General features: G+C 37.6%; 1 protein-coding gene across 1 annotated transcript in view; it reads left to right on the top strand.

Annotated features, from left to right (window-relative positions):
* Positions 1-14,912, top strand: part of RNF125 (ring finger protein 125) — a 40,932-nt gene extending 26,020 nt beyond the window's left edge. Inside the window, exons 4-6 of the mRNA XM_067699397.1 lie at positions 170-260; positions 7,613-7,720; positions 10,459-14,912. Coding sequence (XP_067555498.1) covers positions 170-260; positions 7,613-7,720; positions 10,459-10,545 — 286 coding nt within the window. The 3' untranslated portion in view covers positions 10,546-14,912. The remainder of the gene's footprint in view (positions 1-169; positions 261-7,612; positions 7,721-10,458) is intronic.
* The last annotated feature ends 357 nt before the right edge of the window (positions 14,913-15,269 follow it).

Here is a 15,269-nt window from a genome sequence, read left to right as displayed (position 1 = left end):
AGAAAAACTTTAGGCACCAAGATTATTATCAGGATTGGAAAAAGAACATCAACTCAGAAAGAATGAGGACTAGAAACTAACTTACATTCTATTTTTTAACCTCTAGTTAAGTGACTACTGTCTAATTATCAACAATTTCAGTAATGTTTGTATTCTATGTAATTTCCAGGTGTGTATGTCCATTTTGTCAGAAGGAATTGGATGAAGACAGCTTGCTGGATCATTGCATTACTCATCACAGATCAGAAAGGAGACCTGTGGTGAGGATTTGTGTTACTATACATTGCTGCAGTGTCTAAATTTGATACACATTAGAAAACGTGGAGTCCTAACCACTGAACCGCCAGGGAGTTCCCCTTTTAATTTTCATTTTTGTATAGTTGAGAGGTAAGGCAGGGTGATGATGGATACGTCATCGTTTACTTAGCCATTTTGCTATTTTAGAACATTTGGATTGGTGACAATTTTTAGGATTTACATTCACATTCTTGTACGTTTAAACTTTTCCTTCTAAAGTACTTTTTTCCTAAGAGGAAATTCCTTAAATTGATATTTCTGGGACCAAGAGTGCAAGTTTTTATTAACTCTTGCAATGTGTTCTAAATAGTTTGAGTCAATTTATACTTGTGTCAGCAATTTATGAGTAAACCACTTTCACCTTAACCTGGCCAAGATTGTGTACATTTATTTATTTATTTAAAAAAACTTTTTTTGATTTAGGAGAGTGTCTTGAATTACCCAATAAGAGAGTTTTTTACACAGTAATATCCTGTAGCATATTTCTAACTCAGAGAAAAAGGACAAAATATGATCAACAAAATCAGAGTAGAGGCTGTTCTTATATGGAAAGAAATTATAAAATGATGGTATGAACACAAATGTATGGACTTTTGAGTGTTGTACTTATAAGGGATAAATTATGCGTACACTTATTTTTAACTTATCCAGGCTTAACAGATGTAAAATGATACCTTGAAGTTTTTTGAATTTTATTTTAGTTTTATGTTGTATATGTGTACATGTGTATATATGTGTATGTGTGTTTTTCATATATATGAGTTTGGGGTTTTTTTAATTTGTTTTAAGGTTTGTTTGTTTGTTTTCCATAAAATCCTTTCGGAAAGTGGATGAAGTTGAAATGTAAGTATATTAGATAGGTGATTGATGGAGAGATAGCTAGATAGCCCTTACGACAATCCTATGAGATAGATATGATTCTTATCCCCATTTTACAAGTGATAAACTGAGGCTCAGAGAGGTTAAGTCTTACGAGCTAAGTCTCATAGCTGGTAAATAAGCAGAGCTACAGTTTGAACCCAGTAGTCTAGCCTCCAGGGCATAGACACTATGCTCCACTAGCAAGTTCAAGACAAAAGTCCTCCCACAGCACAGTCAAAGGAATTTGTTATTTATCCTAATGGCCCAGAGGTTTGGTTCTTGGAATGGCTAGCTAAGAGCTTGATATGTGTTGGGGCAGCAGAGGAGGTTGTCATGGGCTTTTCCTGCTCAAGTTGCTCTGTGGGAGGAACTGGGCTAAGGAGGTGTTTTATGATAGGTCCCTGGGGAACCGTCCTAGAGGAAGCTTGAAGAAAGCATTAGGATGGCATAATAGTGACTACCATTTACTGAGTTCTGGGTGCCTCTTTGCCTTCTAGCAACCCTATGAAGGAGATATTATCGACAAAGTCTGAGCCCTGACCAGTAGTGCCCGGGGTGCTGCTCTGGCTGGAGGAACACTAGGCACTCTGGACCATGGGCCGCATTACAGCATCCCTCCAGGGAGGGCCCCATATTTGTCCATCCATTGGTACTGTGTACCTGCTCCACAGAAGTCCAGTCCACATGCCGCTCAGTTTGGCCATCAGATTGAAGGTGGCCCATGGAAACTGGGTCTTCTATGATTTAGAGGTCATAGAGGTCACTGAAGAAAGCCGACATAAGGACAGAGATAAACCAGGAATCGTGGAATTTAGTAGTTAAAATGCCTAGGCTTCGCTGGGGCAAAGTGAGAGTAGCATGGACATATATACACTACCGAATGTAAAATAGTTGGCTGGTGGGAAGCAGCAGCATAGCACAAGGAGATCGGCTCGGTGCTTTGCCATGACCTAGAGGGGTGGGATGGGGGGGTGGAGGGAGGCTCAAGAGGGAGGGGATATGGGGACACGTGTATGCATATGGCTGATTCACTTTGTTGTGCAACAGAAACTAACACGGTATTGTGAAGCGATTATACTTCAATAAAGTTCTATTAAAATAATAATAATAATTTGTATATCTGGAGTTATATACAACATATTATTAAAATTAATCCCACCTGTTTCCTTTTAGTTTTTGTAATGTGGCTACTCAAACAATAAAATTATGTGTGTGGCTTCTGTTACATTTCTGTTGAACAGCAATGCCCTGGGGCGGGGGGAGGAAAGCCTAGGCTTTGGAGGAGATAAGCTTTGGTGCAAATCGCAGAAAATCCCATTAACCTCTTTGCCTCTGTTTCATCATTTGTAAAATGGAGATGATGATATGATGATGCCTTTTTCACAGGGTAGTAGCAAATGAGTCGGGTGGTGATGCCGGGTTACTACCATTTTTGCAGCTATATCAAATCAAGGCTAGAGCAGATTTCTCAGAGGAAGCCATGTACTCTCACAGTTGGGGAACCCAACCTGGGAGAGGTGGAGGAGGTGAAATAAATTTTACCACAAGACCAGGATGCTATCAAGGCCTTCAGGCAGGAACCGATTGCTCAGAAAAGCCATGGTTCTGTAATACACCAGGGCTGTGTAAAAGTGGTCTCTGGAACAGAAAACCTTCAGGTTTCCTGTGTTAGTGTTTCGTGCTTAAGTGTAGAAGCTTAAGACACGTGCACTCTGAAGCATCTAGTGCCACTAGAAGTCCAGAAAAACCCTGTGGTTACTTAGAAAAAGGCTGGATGCAGATACTGTGGCAGGGCTGGGGTCACGTGCTTAGGGATCCTCTGGGGGCACGTAGGTGAAAACACCTGGTGGAATCCTTGGACGAGGAGGGCTGAGTCCAAGGCTGCTTCTGGATTGGTGTGGAAGTTAACAAGGAATTATTGCTCTAAAGGACTGAATTGCTGGGTTTGCCTTCAGATAAGATCAGTGACATCATCTGACTTATCAGATGTAAGAAGTTTCAGGGCGGTTAGAGATTTGGGCAAATGATTCTGCCTTCCAGATAGAATTAGATAATTCAGAGATCAAACCACAAGCAACTAATCTTTTCTTTCTGAGTTGCTGAAGCAAACAGGGGTAAGTAAGTTATGAACCTCAAGGAATTTTGACTGTTCTCATGTGCAACCTTCAGAACAGCTCCTTTTTGTCACACAGTAATTATATTCTGCCATGTTTTTTTCTTTTTGAAAAATTATGTCTATGGAATATTGGACTCAAAAAACGCAAATGACACACACAGCATGCTTCAGATCGAATTATGAGACCACTCTTGAGAGAAATTTAATATTTTATCTTATAAAGGGAAGACGTTTCAGCAAGAACCACACTTTCTGGCTCTTCTCGCTTTCCAGTGTTTTCTTTCACTGGTTGGTTCTTTTTTTCGTGTGCTTCCTGCCCCACCCCCAACCCCCCCCCCACCGCCCCACCCCCGCTCTGCCCGGCATGTGAGATCTTAGCTCCCCAGCCAGGGATTGAACCTGCGCCCCCTGCAGTGGAAGCGTGGAGTCTTAACCACTGGACCACTAAGGAAGTCCCCACTGGTTGGTTCTTATTTATCCTTTAGAACTCAACTTAAATTGCACTTCTCTGACACCCAAATTAATTTCAGCTCTTGCTTTTCTCCCCTCTTTTTTCTCACTTATCACAATTCGTTAATTGTGTATTTGTGTCTGTCTCTCCCTCCAAATTATTAGGTTCATGAAGCCATAGAACTTAATTTCTTTGTTCAGCACTGCATGCCCAGCTCTTGGCAGAGAACCTAGCACATAGTAGGATGTAGTGATATGAAAAATAGGATATTCTAAAAATCATATTTCCATTCACACAGGTTCAAAGGTAGCCTTACTTTCTGCCTTGATCCTGAGGTTCATTCCTTATGGGAAGGGACAGGACTTCAGTTGGTTTGGAATTAAAAGCTGTAGTGACAAGAGCCTGAGCCCTCATTCCCACAGCAGTTTATTTCCGTGGGTATTCAGAATATCTGTGGCTGGACTGGGCAGTGGGAGCGTATATGCATAAACGTGTTAGAAGGAGAAAATCTTCATTAGATATGCTTCCAAACTCGTATTAAATTAGATGTGTCATCTGGTACCTTAAGTTTGGTTGCATATTTGTCTATAATTATTTTCAGTGCATGTCTCTTTTGGCATTGGATTCCGTTATCTTTAATTTCTTCCCCAAATGGTATTTACCATTATATAGAAAGTGTCCTGTAATTGTCTGAGTTGCTGTGGGAGTTAATCGAAACCACGGATAGAGCTGGGTGTCCATTGTAATAGATGCTCCAAAGGATTGAGGTTAGTGGTAGCTTCTAATATGGTGGCTGTTATTTGCCCATTGCGTTCACTGTCATATAAAGTCCATGCCGAGGTGAGGCCAACATCCTTTTTTTTTTTCAATTGAAGTACAGATGATGTACAATATTATATAAGTTACCGGTGTAGGTATACAATATAGTGAGTCACAATTTTTAAAGGTTATACTCCATTTATAATTATTATAAAATATTGGCCATAATCCCAATATGTGGGATATATGTTGTAAAATATATCCTTGTAGCTTATTTTATATATAATAGTTTGTACCCCTTAATCCCCTACCTCTTAATCCTCTACCTCTATGTTACCCCTCCCCTTCCCCTACTGGTCACCACTAGTTTGTTCTCTATATCTGTGAGTCTGCTTCTTTTTTGTTATATTCACTAGTTTGTTGTCATTTTTTTAGATTCCACATATAAGTGGTATCATACAGAATTTGCCTTTCTCTGACTGACCTATTTCCCTTAGCATAATACCCTCCAAGTCCATCCATGTTGCTGCAAATGACAAGATTTCCTTTTTTATGACTGAATAGTATTCCACTGTGTGTGTGTCTCTGTGTGTGTGTGTGTGTGTGTGTGTGTGTACACATATCTTCTTTATCCATTCATCTGTTGATGGACACTTAGGTTGTTTCTATTATTAAAATGTTTCTTGGTCTCAGCTCTGTTCTCACTATGTAGGGGTCTCAGGGTAGATGGAGTGCTATTTTGGGATAGCCATGTTGTCAATTAACAAAGATAGCTAGAACGTAAGGAAATCATTAATTATTATAAAGCAATAATAATTTAGATGATGTAATTTTATTTAAAATAAGACATTAAGATTAATTGAGTAGAGCATAATTTTTAAATGGCCTTATTTATAGAAGTTGAGCATATTGAAACTGGGACTCCCCCCTCCCCAATAAAATAATAAGACAGAAAAGAATTATGTAAAGATCTCATTTAAATTTAGAGAAAAACATCATCCAAGCTGATAAATTAGCCACTGTTATAATATGAAAAGGACATTGGATTGTCTAGTAGAGGCCTAGATTCGAGCTCTGATACTTGAAGTGGTGTAGATTTAAGCTAATTTTTTTCCTCTCTGAAATTGGGTTCATCAACAAAATAAAGATGATAATTCACTGGGTTTCTGTGAGAATCAAGTGAGAATACCACCTCATTTATTGCCTAACATATACTTGGAACTCAGTAATGATTCTGCATCTCATTTTTCAAAATGAATACACGAAGAAATACAATTTTTAAAAAAAAACCTATATTAAGACATAATAAAGTGGTATATATTAAAAGAAAGAGTCATTTATATTAGCCATTTGAGAATTACAAATTAAAACCATGATGAGATACCACTACATGCCTATGAAAACAACTAAAATAGAAAAATGTTGACAGTAACTAATGCTGATGAGAATAAGGAAAAACTAGATAATTCACTCATTGCTTGTGGGAATGTAAAATGGTCCAGCCACTTACAAACAAAATAGTTTGGCAGTTTTTTACAAAGTTAACTGTAACACTAACCCAGCACTCACACTCCTAGAAATTAATCCTAGAAAAATGAAAATATGTTTACACAAAACATCTATGCGCACATGTTCATTGCAGCTCTATTTGTAGCAGCCCAAAACAACAAATGTCCTTCAAAGGTAAATGGATAACTGTGGTACATCCATACCATGGAATACTACTCAGCAGTAAAAAGGAAGGAACTATATTGATGCACTCAACAATTTGGATGAATCCCAAGGCCATTATGCTTAGTGAAAAAAAGCCAGTCTCAAAAGTTCTGGAGAAGAGATCGGTGGTTGCCAGGGTTTGGGAGAGAAGAGGAAGTTAAGGAGCAGAACAAGGGAGTTCTTTGTAGTGAGAGAACAGTTTTGTATCTTGATTGTGTCGGTAGTTACATGCATTTCTATATGTGTGATAAAATTTCATAGAACTATACATACATACCCAAAAAAATGAGTTCATGCAAAAAATGGTGAAATCTAAGTCAGATGTTGTCTAGTTAATTGCCGATTTCCTGGTTTTGGTAATGTACCACAGTTATGTAAGAAATTACCATTAAGGGAAGCTGGGTTATTGTGAAATGGTACCTCTCTGCGTTATTTTTGCAATTTCTTGTGAGCTTATAAATATTTCAAAATGCAAAAGTTTTATTAGAGAGCCATTAATGGCTATTAAATTAGGAAAATATGTATAAATACTAACACCTGATGCTGGTATTATTATTTGATGCTGGTGTATTATAATCTGTATTGCTGGTGGCAGTATAAAACTATAGAGTAATATATATTATGAACTGTGAAGTTCGTAACTTTGACCCTCTAATCTCCATTTATGGTCATGTATCCTAAGAAAATAATGCCCCCAAAAGTAAACAATATAGATACTATAATTTGTAATAATAGAATATCCACATACCAAGAAAATGTCAGTATTCCAAGAGGTAGGTAACTAATTAAATTATGGCACACCTACTGACTGTAATATTGTTTAAATGATAAAGTGATAGGGACTTCTCTGGTGGTACAGTGGTTAAGAATCTGACTGCCAATGCAGGGGACATGTGTTCGAGCCCTGGTCTGGGAAGATCCCACATGCTGCATAGCAACTAAGCCCGTGTGCCACAACTGCTGAGCCTACGCTCTAGAGCCTGTGAGCCACAACTACTGAGCCCTCGTGCCACAACTACTGAAGCCCATGTGCCTAGAGCCCGTGCTCTGCAACGAGAGAAGCCACCGCAATGAGAAGCCCGCGCATTGCAACAGAGTAACCCCCGCTCGCCACAACTAGAGAAAGCCCTGTGCACAGCAACAAAGACCCAATGCAGCCAAAAATACATAAATTAATTTTTTTTAAATGATAAACATATACTTTTATATACAAGAAATGCATGTGAAGAAATAAGTGCAATTTTATTTCTTTACGTTGCTTTAATATTTATACAATTCTAAAACAATACCAAGGTATGGCCAATAGATTCATAAAATTAAAATTCATTTTGTTGAATGGTTATTTAATTTTTTAATTCTGACAATAATGATTATTTAAAATTCTTTCTTGAACTCTTGATCTTGTTTATTTCCAGTTCTGTCCACTTTGCCGTTTAGTACCTAATGAGAATCCAGGCAGCTTCAATGGCAGCTTAATAAGACATTTGCAAGTCAGTCACACTTTGTTTTATGATGATTTCATAGTAAGTATATTTTCTTACTTTTACATTATGTTTTTATGCTGTGTTTAGCTTACCTTTCTTAATCCAAGTGAGTAAGATTGTAGAGGAAAAAATGTATGTGTAGCTAAAATGTTAAGTATTAGCATTAAGTAGGAAATCATAAAAACATGCTGTTTTATAAACTGTTAATAGTGAAGTAGTTACCTGCCTTAGACAAAATCATTTTCTTTGTAATGTAAATAATTAGCCATCGTGTAAAGACCTAGATTTCACTTTCACATTATTTTAATTTCTACTCTAGTGCCTCCCAATATGTTAATAGTTATAATTTTTATGAAGTTAAAAACTTATATAGCTGAGAGGAAATCATATCGGTAAGGAAATGGCTCAGAGAATTTGCGTTCATTTTATAATATACTGAATGGCTAGTAACAGACATGACATTATCAGTGTAGCGAGACACACGGGCTCTATTTTTAATTTAAATTCTATAAAACACAACTCTCGGGCTTCCCTGGTGGCGCAGTGCTTGAGAGTCCGCCTGCCGATGCAGGGGACATGGGTTCGTGCCCCAGTCCGGGAAGATCCCACATGCCGCGGAGCGGCTGGGCCCGTGAGCCATGGCCGCTGAGCCTGTGCGTCCGGAGCCTGTGCTCCGCAACGGGAGAGGCCACAACAGTGAGAGGCCTGCGTACCGCAAAAAAAAACAAAAAACAAAAAACACAACTCTCATGTTTATTGGACTTTTTTAAACGTTAGAAAAATTTATTATGAAAAAATTTTAAACATATACAGAAGTAGGATAATATAATGAACCCCTGTATACCCATCAGCTACCCATCAATAACTACCAACTCATGGCCAATCTCATTATATTAAGGATTTTTTTAAGATGAAAGAAAAATGTGGTATAGTATGAATAGTTCTAATACTTACGACCGTAGTTTCTGTTATCAGAAATGGTAATAACAAGCAAAAGGTTGACATAGCCTTTTTTCTACGCATTGTCATGTGAGAGTAATGCTTTGTCCCCTGAGTCCCTTTCAGCAAAGGGGTATTGCCTATCATGAGCGGAAAAATCACTCATAGCCATGTTCTGAAATAGTACATTTTATTGTTACGTTATCTAAATACATGAAATGTTAAGGGTTAAATTTGAATTTCCATATAATTTTCACATGATTTTGACTATTTTTATGCAGTTTCAAGATGGAATTTAATAATTGTTGAAGATTGTCATTGGAAATTTTTCTCCATGCATTCTGATCTGCCCACTATGATTATCCAGATTATCCAGGGAACCTGGGTTCTGACCTGGGTTTCAGTAACAGCCCTGTCACAGCTGTGTGACCTTAGGCAAGGCATTTAACATTGGAGCCTCTGTTTGTTCATTTGTTAAGTGAGGAGAGCAAAGTACATACTGCTTCCAGAAGCTGTTGTGGGAATTAAATGAGATAATGCATGTAGAGTGATTTGCAGTTAGGGCACAGATGTTAGGCAAACTGGAGATGGGGAGAGAGTAAATGGGAATATCAGGACCACTTGAAGAATCAAACAAACCACACTACAGAGGCTTCATATTCTTTCCTCCGTCTCTCAAATAATGTCTTTTCTGGCCACCAAGGCACACAAGCCCTCAACAGAGCCATGTGTTCTCATTTTTCATAACACGTAGGGGTTCCTCTTTATCTTAGCTCCATAAGACGTTCTAAAAGCCAGGTTGATTCCATGCCTGTCTTGGCTGTTCATGTTCAGTCCATTCTTCTCAAGATCATTCAAAGTATGACCCAGGGCTGGTCAGGAAGAAGCCACTTTGATGAGAATACTTTACACCCACTCAAAACCATATTCTTGGATGTGGAAGTGAGGTTGAAACAGTGTTCTTTGTTTTGATTTTTTGTTTCCTAAACTACCAAGTACTATGCTAAGCATTTAATGCAAATTATCTCATTTTATTCCTTGCAGCAACTTCTGTGAAGTGAGTACTATATCATTATCCTTACTTAGCTATGAAATATCTGATGCTCAAAGGTTAATAAATTGCCTCAGGACAACCTGGCATTGAGTCCAAATCTTGTGCTCTGCTGTGCTTTATAGCTTTCCTTTGGATTTCATTTATTTGCTTTTATGTCTTAGAGTGGACTTCCAATAAAGATTTTATTTTATTTTTTTAGTTTATTGGCGAAGAGGAGATGGATTGCAGAGGATGGGGCTCTTAATACTTTTTGCTCTATTTATAGAATGTGCTGACCTAAAGTTTTGAATTCCGTTTTGACCATAGGGAAGCAAGGAGAAAGAGCGTTTTGTTTTCAACCTTTTTTTTTTCAAAACTAGATATTCAGTAGTACTGCTGGGATTGATGAGTCCTATGGGAATGTCTTAACTTTACGTGTCTTAACTATTACATGTCTTATCTATGGGAATGTCTTAACTATTACATGTTTATGTGGAGCATAGCACTCTGACAGGATTCGTACTGTTGACTAAAAACTACTAGTTAGATCAGATAAAAACTTTAAATTCCGGATCAAAACTATTTTACTATGACTGTAGCTAGTTAATTGATAGGCAGTAAAAATGAAATAGAAAATGCACAGGCCCCAAAGCAAAAGTCCTGGGTTCTATGAGTTTTTGTGGAAACTTGGACTAAATTCAGGGCTTCACTTTGCAAAATGAGGCATTGTCTTAACTCTCATCCTCCAATTTCTGAAAACTGTCATCTCTGACTGTATGTTTCTAATTATTTTTCTTTATTGTAGGATTTTAATATAATTGAGGAAGCTCTTATTCAAAGGGTTTTAGACCGGTCACTTCTGGAATATGTGAATCACTCGAACACCACATAATTGTATTAAAAGAAAAGGGAAGGAGATCGTACAATTGCACCATTTTTTTCAAGATGCTGCTTGAAGAATTGGAGGGAAACTGTCAATGTTTGATGGGCAAAAAAGTGTACAACACAGTTATATGTTTGTCCATGTTTATTGTTATACTGCATTTTAAAACTGCTTTCATTTTGGTGGTTTAGGTCTGTTTTACATTCTTGAGTTTCTCAGACACTTAACAGCAAAAAAAGTCTCCATCAGCCATTAATACATGGAAGAGAACATAAGGCTGAGTATGTGAGTGAAGGATCTATATTTGCAAATCGGATGACATTGTGTGTAATGCTACATATTGATAACTTCCCTCATGGTTGGTCAAATTAACTAATCTTTGTTCTATGGTGAGTGAAACAAAGTGTGGTCATTCAAGGAAATGTGAAATCTCTTCTAGAGTTCATGTTCTAACCGCTAATAGAATAAAAGGAATAACCTTGTATGGAGTAGGAAAGGAAAATTTTGGCAGTTGACAACATCCATTTAACCAAATTGTATAACATAATACTGTAATAAAATAAATTTCATGTTAGGAATGTATACTTAATGCTTTGATTTTTTATAACTATGCACACATAAGAATTTAATTTTATATTTTTCAAATATTTGTAGCTTATTATTTAGAAATATTTCTATAATACAGGCAACTTCTTAAGAACCGTCAGCTGATATTTACAGTAGAAGTGTTCACATCCATAATTTTTAGTGGAAAATCCTAAGGGCTTTGATTTTTTTTAATTTTATCTTTTAGGAAAATTATAAAATAAACAGAAATACTGAAAACCAAACAGAAAATATATAGCTTATTACATTCTCATAAGGAAACATTCTTTTAGAACTCTGCCAGTCACCTTCGATGTCTTCTCTGTGTCCTGTCACAGTTAACAAACCTCTTCCTCAACCCCACAAAAGTAAACACTACATTGATTTTAATAGTACTCACTTCCTTGCGTTTCTTTCTTAGTTTATCCCCCAAGTGTGTGTCTCTACACACTAGCTTTTAATCTTTCTGGGTTTCTCCTTCTTTCTTTTCCTTAAAATTTACCTACAGAAGAACCTGGTTTTATAAATTTCCCACTGTCTATATTTTGTTAATTGCATACTCATGGCACAATTCAGCATGTTCTTCTATCCTCTGGATATTGACACATGGATCCAGAGATCTGAGCAGACTCAGGTTCAACCTTTTGGCCAGACCATAGATCATGGTGTATTCTTTCAACAGAGGGCGCAGAATGTCTGGTTCCCTCTTGGGATGTCAGCTGAAATTGATACTCAGTGTCTAGATCCATTGATTTGTTGTGGGTTGGAGAATATTCTATCATTTCTTTTTCATTTATTAGTTGGAACAGTTTTATAAAGAGGTGTTTCCCCATATCTACTATTTGGTTAACCAGTGGTCAAGTTCATATAGGAAAGGGAAAATAAACTTGAATTTTCCCCTTTATTTACCAAATTTCAAGATAATAAACTTGTTTTCTATCATCCTCTGTAGATCACTTTTTTTAAGTGTTGTGAACTCATGGATTCAAACATATTTGATAGGCTTTAATCCATTTCACATATTGCCTTATTAAAGCCCAAATTGTCCTATCTTTGGTCATTGGGGGCCTTATCAAGTTGACTCTGAGTCCTTTTGATACTACTCTAGCAGTCTTTACTGGCTTCCTTGTAGTCTCGTATGACAGACTATTCCAGGCTCAACTTGGATGTTTCCTGCCCCAGACCTGGTATCAGCCATTTCTCTTAATGAGCCTGGTTACTTTCAGTGAGAAATAGTGCTTCAGAACTGTAATTGTGACTGTTAAGTTCACTGTGGCTATATTGGTCTTTGTTTCTAGGAGAGAGCTAGGAAATATCCTTTTTTTTAAGATAAAACACTTATTCATGAGTTTATTTTGATACTTGCAAATCAAATTAAGTACTACAGGGTTTTTGCCTAGTCTTTTCTATTACATTTGTGTCTCTTGTTTTTCTCTACTGAGAATCCTGGTCTTCAAGGACACAGGAATATCCCACAATTATTCGTTTCCTTCATCTACTTTATGCATGCAACAGTCTCAGAATAATAATACTAATAAACCATCACCAGTATGATAGCTGGTACAATTAAAAATGTTTTTCATTTGTTCTCCCTAATCTCCTATTTTTTTTTTTCCTAATCTCCTATTTTTTAAAGTTGTACTATATCAACATTTTCAAGGAATTCCCTGGCGGTCCAGTGGTTAGGACTCTGTGTTCTCACTGCCCAGGGCCCGGGTCTGACCCCTGAACGGGGAGAACTAAGATCCTGCAAGCCGCATGGCGTGGCCAGAACAAAAAAAAAAATGTTCTTTTTGTTTTGTTTTGTTTTTTTGCGGTACACAGGCCTCTCACCGTTGTGGCCTCTCCCGTTGCAGAGCACAGGCTCCAGATGTGCAGGCTCAGCGGCCATGGCTCATGGGCCCAGGTGCTCCGCGGCATGTGGGAACTTCCCGGACCGGGACACGAACCCGTGTCCCCTGCATCGGCAGGCGGACTCTCAACCACTGCGCCACCAGGGAAGACCAAAAAAAACGTTTTTTGAGAACCTATTGGTGTAACATACAATACTCTCTTCTATCCCCCATTTAGCTTAGTTCTTCAAGTACCTGTATGTTTAGTGCTTGCTACAACTCCTTATTTGATGGCTCTGTTTTTCATATTTGGCTCTCTAATGACAAATCCAGGACATAGAGTAATATTTCCATTTTGAAGGCAAGGAAATAAGCTACGAAGATGCGTGATTTCAGCTCCTGAGGATAAAGTGTTACTTGGTTGTGGTTAGCTTCTTAACTGTAATCGTCTATAAACATCTTTGTTCCTTACGCGTAAATGTAGTCATAGCCATGTTCCCCAAAATTTTCTATAGTAAATTATCCATTACTTCTTAAAAGCCTTGCTTACCATTCTGCCATCCACCGCAAGGTAATTAGAAAAACGTAAAGCCGGGTGAAACCTAGAGGGCCATATTTCTTCCCTTTTAGATACTAGTTTCAAGCTTGCTTTTCACAGCTGCTAACAAGTAACAACAGATTTTTAGTTTCACCACCTCTCTTCCTACAGTTTGGATGGCTCAACCAGTAAAGCAAAACCTATTGGACAACAAGGGCAAAAGGAGAGGAACTTTTAAGAGGTAATCATTAGATTGAAAATATAGTCCCGGAAGAATAAAAGAATATATTTCTGAGTATTAGTACTCACTATCCAGAAAATAAATTTTTGTTAATTCCAAGCAATACAAAAGGCATCTTTAAATCTGTAAAACTTGAAAAAAACTTCAAAACTGTATTTTGAGTAAAGCTTTAAGTCACCTGCCACTGTTAAACCTCAGTGCAGCAATTCTACATCCTGTCCCTGGATATCCCTTATGATAATTTTGCCCCCTACGGGACAAACCAGGTGCTGGCCACCTGAATTATTTTGCCTTTTGAATTATTTTGAGTTCTAAAATAGTGAAGTGCAACTATTATTCATTGTTTCACTGTGCCTTTAACCTTTTATTAAAAGGAATTTATAATTCATTGTTTTAAAAAACGAAAACCAATATTTGAAGCTGTTGACTAAGCAAAAAATTTCACTCCTTTTTTTTAATAGCACCTCAAGGTGCCAATTTTTTAAGGCCTTATGAGGGAAAAACTGATTGACATATTATTCTTTAAAAACTAAATTCTTCTAATCCTACAAAAACCTATGGAGATTTTCCTTTTACTTTTTTTTTTTTTTTTTTTTTTTTTGCGTGGTACGCGGGCCTCTCACTGTTGTGGCCTCTCCTGTTGCAGAGCACAGGCTCTGGATGCGCAGGCTCAGCGGCCATGGCTCATGGGCCCAGCCGCTCCGCGGCATGTGGGATCTTCCCGGACCGGGGCACGAACCCGTGTCCCCTGCATCGGCAGGCGGACTCTTGACCACTGCGCCACCAGGGAAGCCCTCCTTTTACATAATTTTTTCACCCAAGTTTCTAAAACGTATATTTAGAAATTGGATTGGGAATCTACGGTGAAGATAGTTCCAGGTCAGATCTAAAAGATCCTGGCTCTAATGATGTTACTTTATTACTTTTACTGGGTGCTAAGTGTCCTTTGTTTTCAAGCGAGCTTACAACAGTTACTGAACACATTTAACATATAATTAGTACCTTCAAGTAACATTGAAATTATTTTAAAAAGTCACTAAGAGATTCATCCTTTTATTATTCAACTGCAAAAAATAAATCTGTATAATGATCAGAAATTAAAATGTACAATTCCTTTTCTTCTGTAAATATGTGTTATTGTGAGAAATAAAGAATGGCAGGACCATTGCTTTCATTAAAATACCTACTGTGTCTGTTCTTAAACATGGTTCTTGATAATTTTTTACATCTAATACCCTTTTATGCTTTTAAACCTCATATGTTGTTTAAATTGTCATCATTCAGCAATATCTATCATGAAAATATACTTTCATTTAGGCCAGTAGTTCTCAAAAGGGAGCAATTTTGCCTCCTAGGGGACACTTGACAATGTCAAGACATTTGGGGTTGTCATAACTGTGATGTGCTATTGCCCAGGATGTGGATCAAAGCCAGGGATGCTACTCAACATTCTACAGTGCACAGGACAGCCCCTCACAGCAAAGGATTACCCTTCCTGTCAATAGTGATGAGGTTTAGAAACCCTGGTTTGAGTCAA

Source organism: Pseudorca crassidens, chromosome 12 (assembly GCF_039906515.1).
Source record: "Pseudorca crassidens isolate mPseCra1 chromosome 12, mPseCra1.hap1, whole genome shotgun sequence".
Lineage (NCBI taxonomy): Eukaryota > Metazoa > Chordata > Mammalia > Artiodactyla > Delphinidae > Pseudorca > Pseudorca crassidens.
Note: the sequence above shows the minus strand (reverse complement) of the source record. Positions and strands in the feature narration are given on the sequence as shown.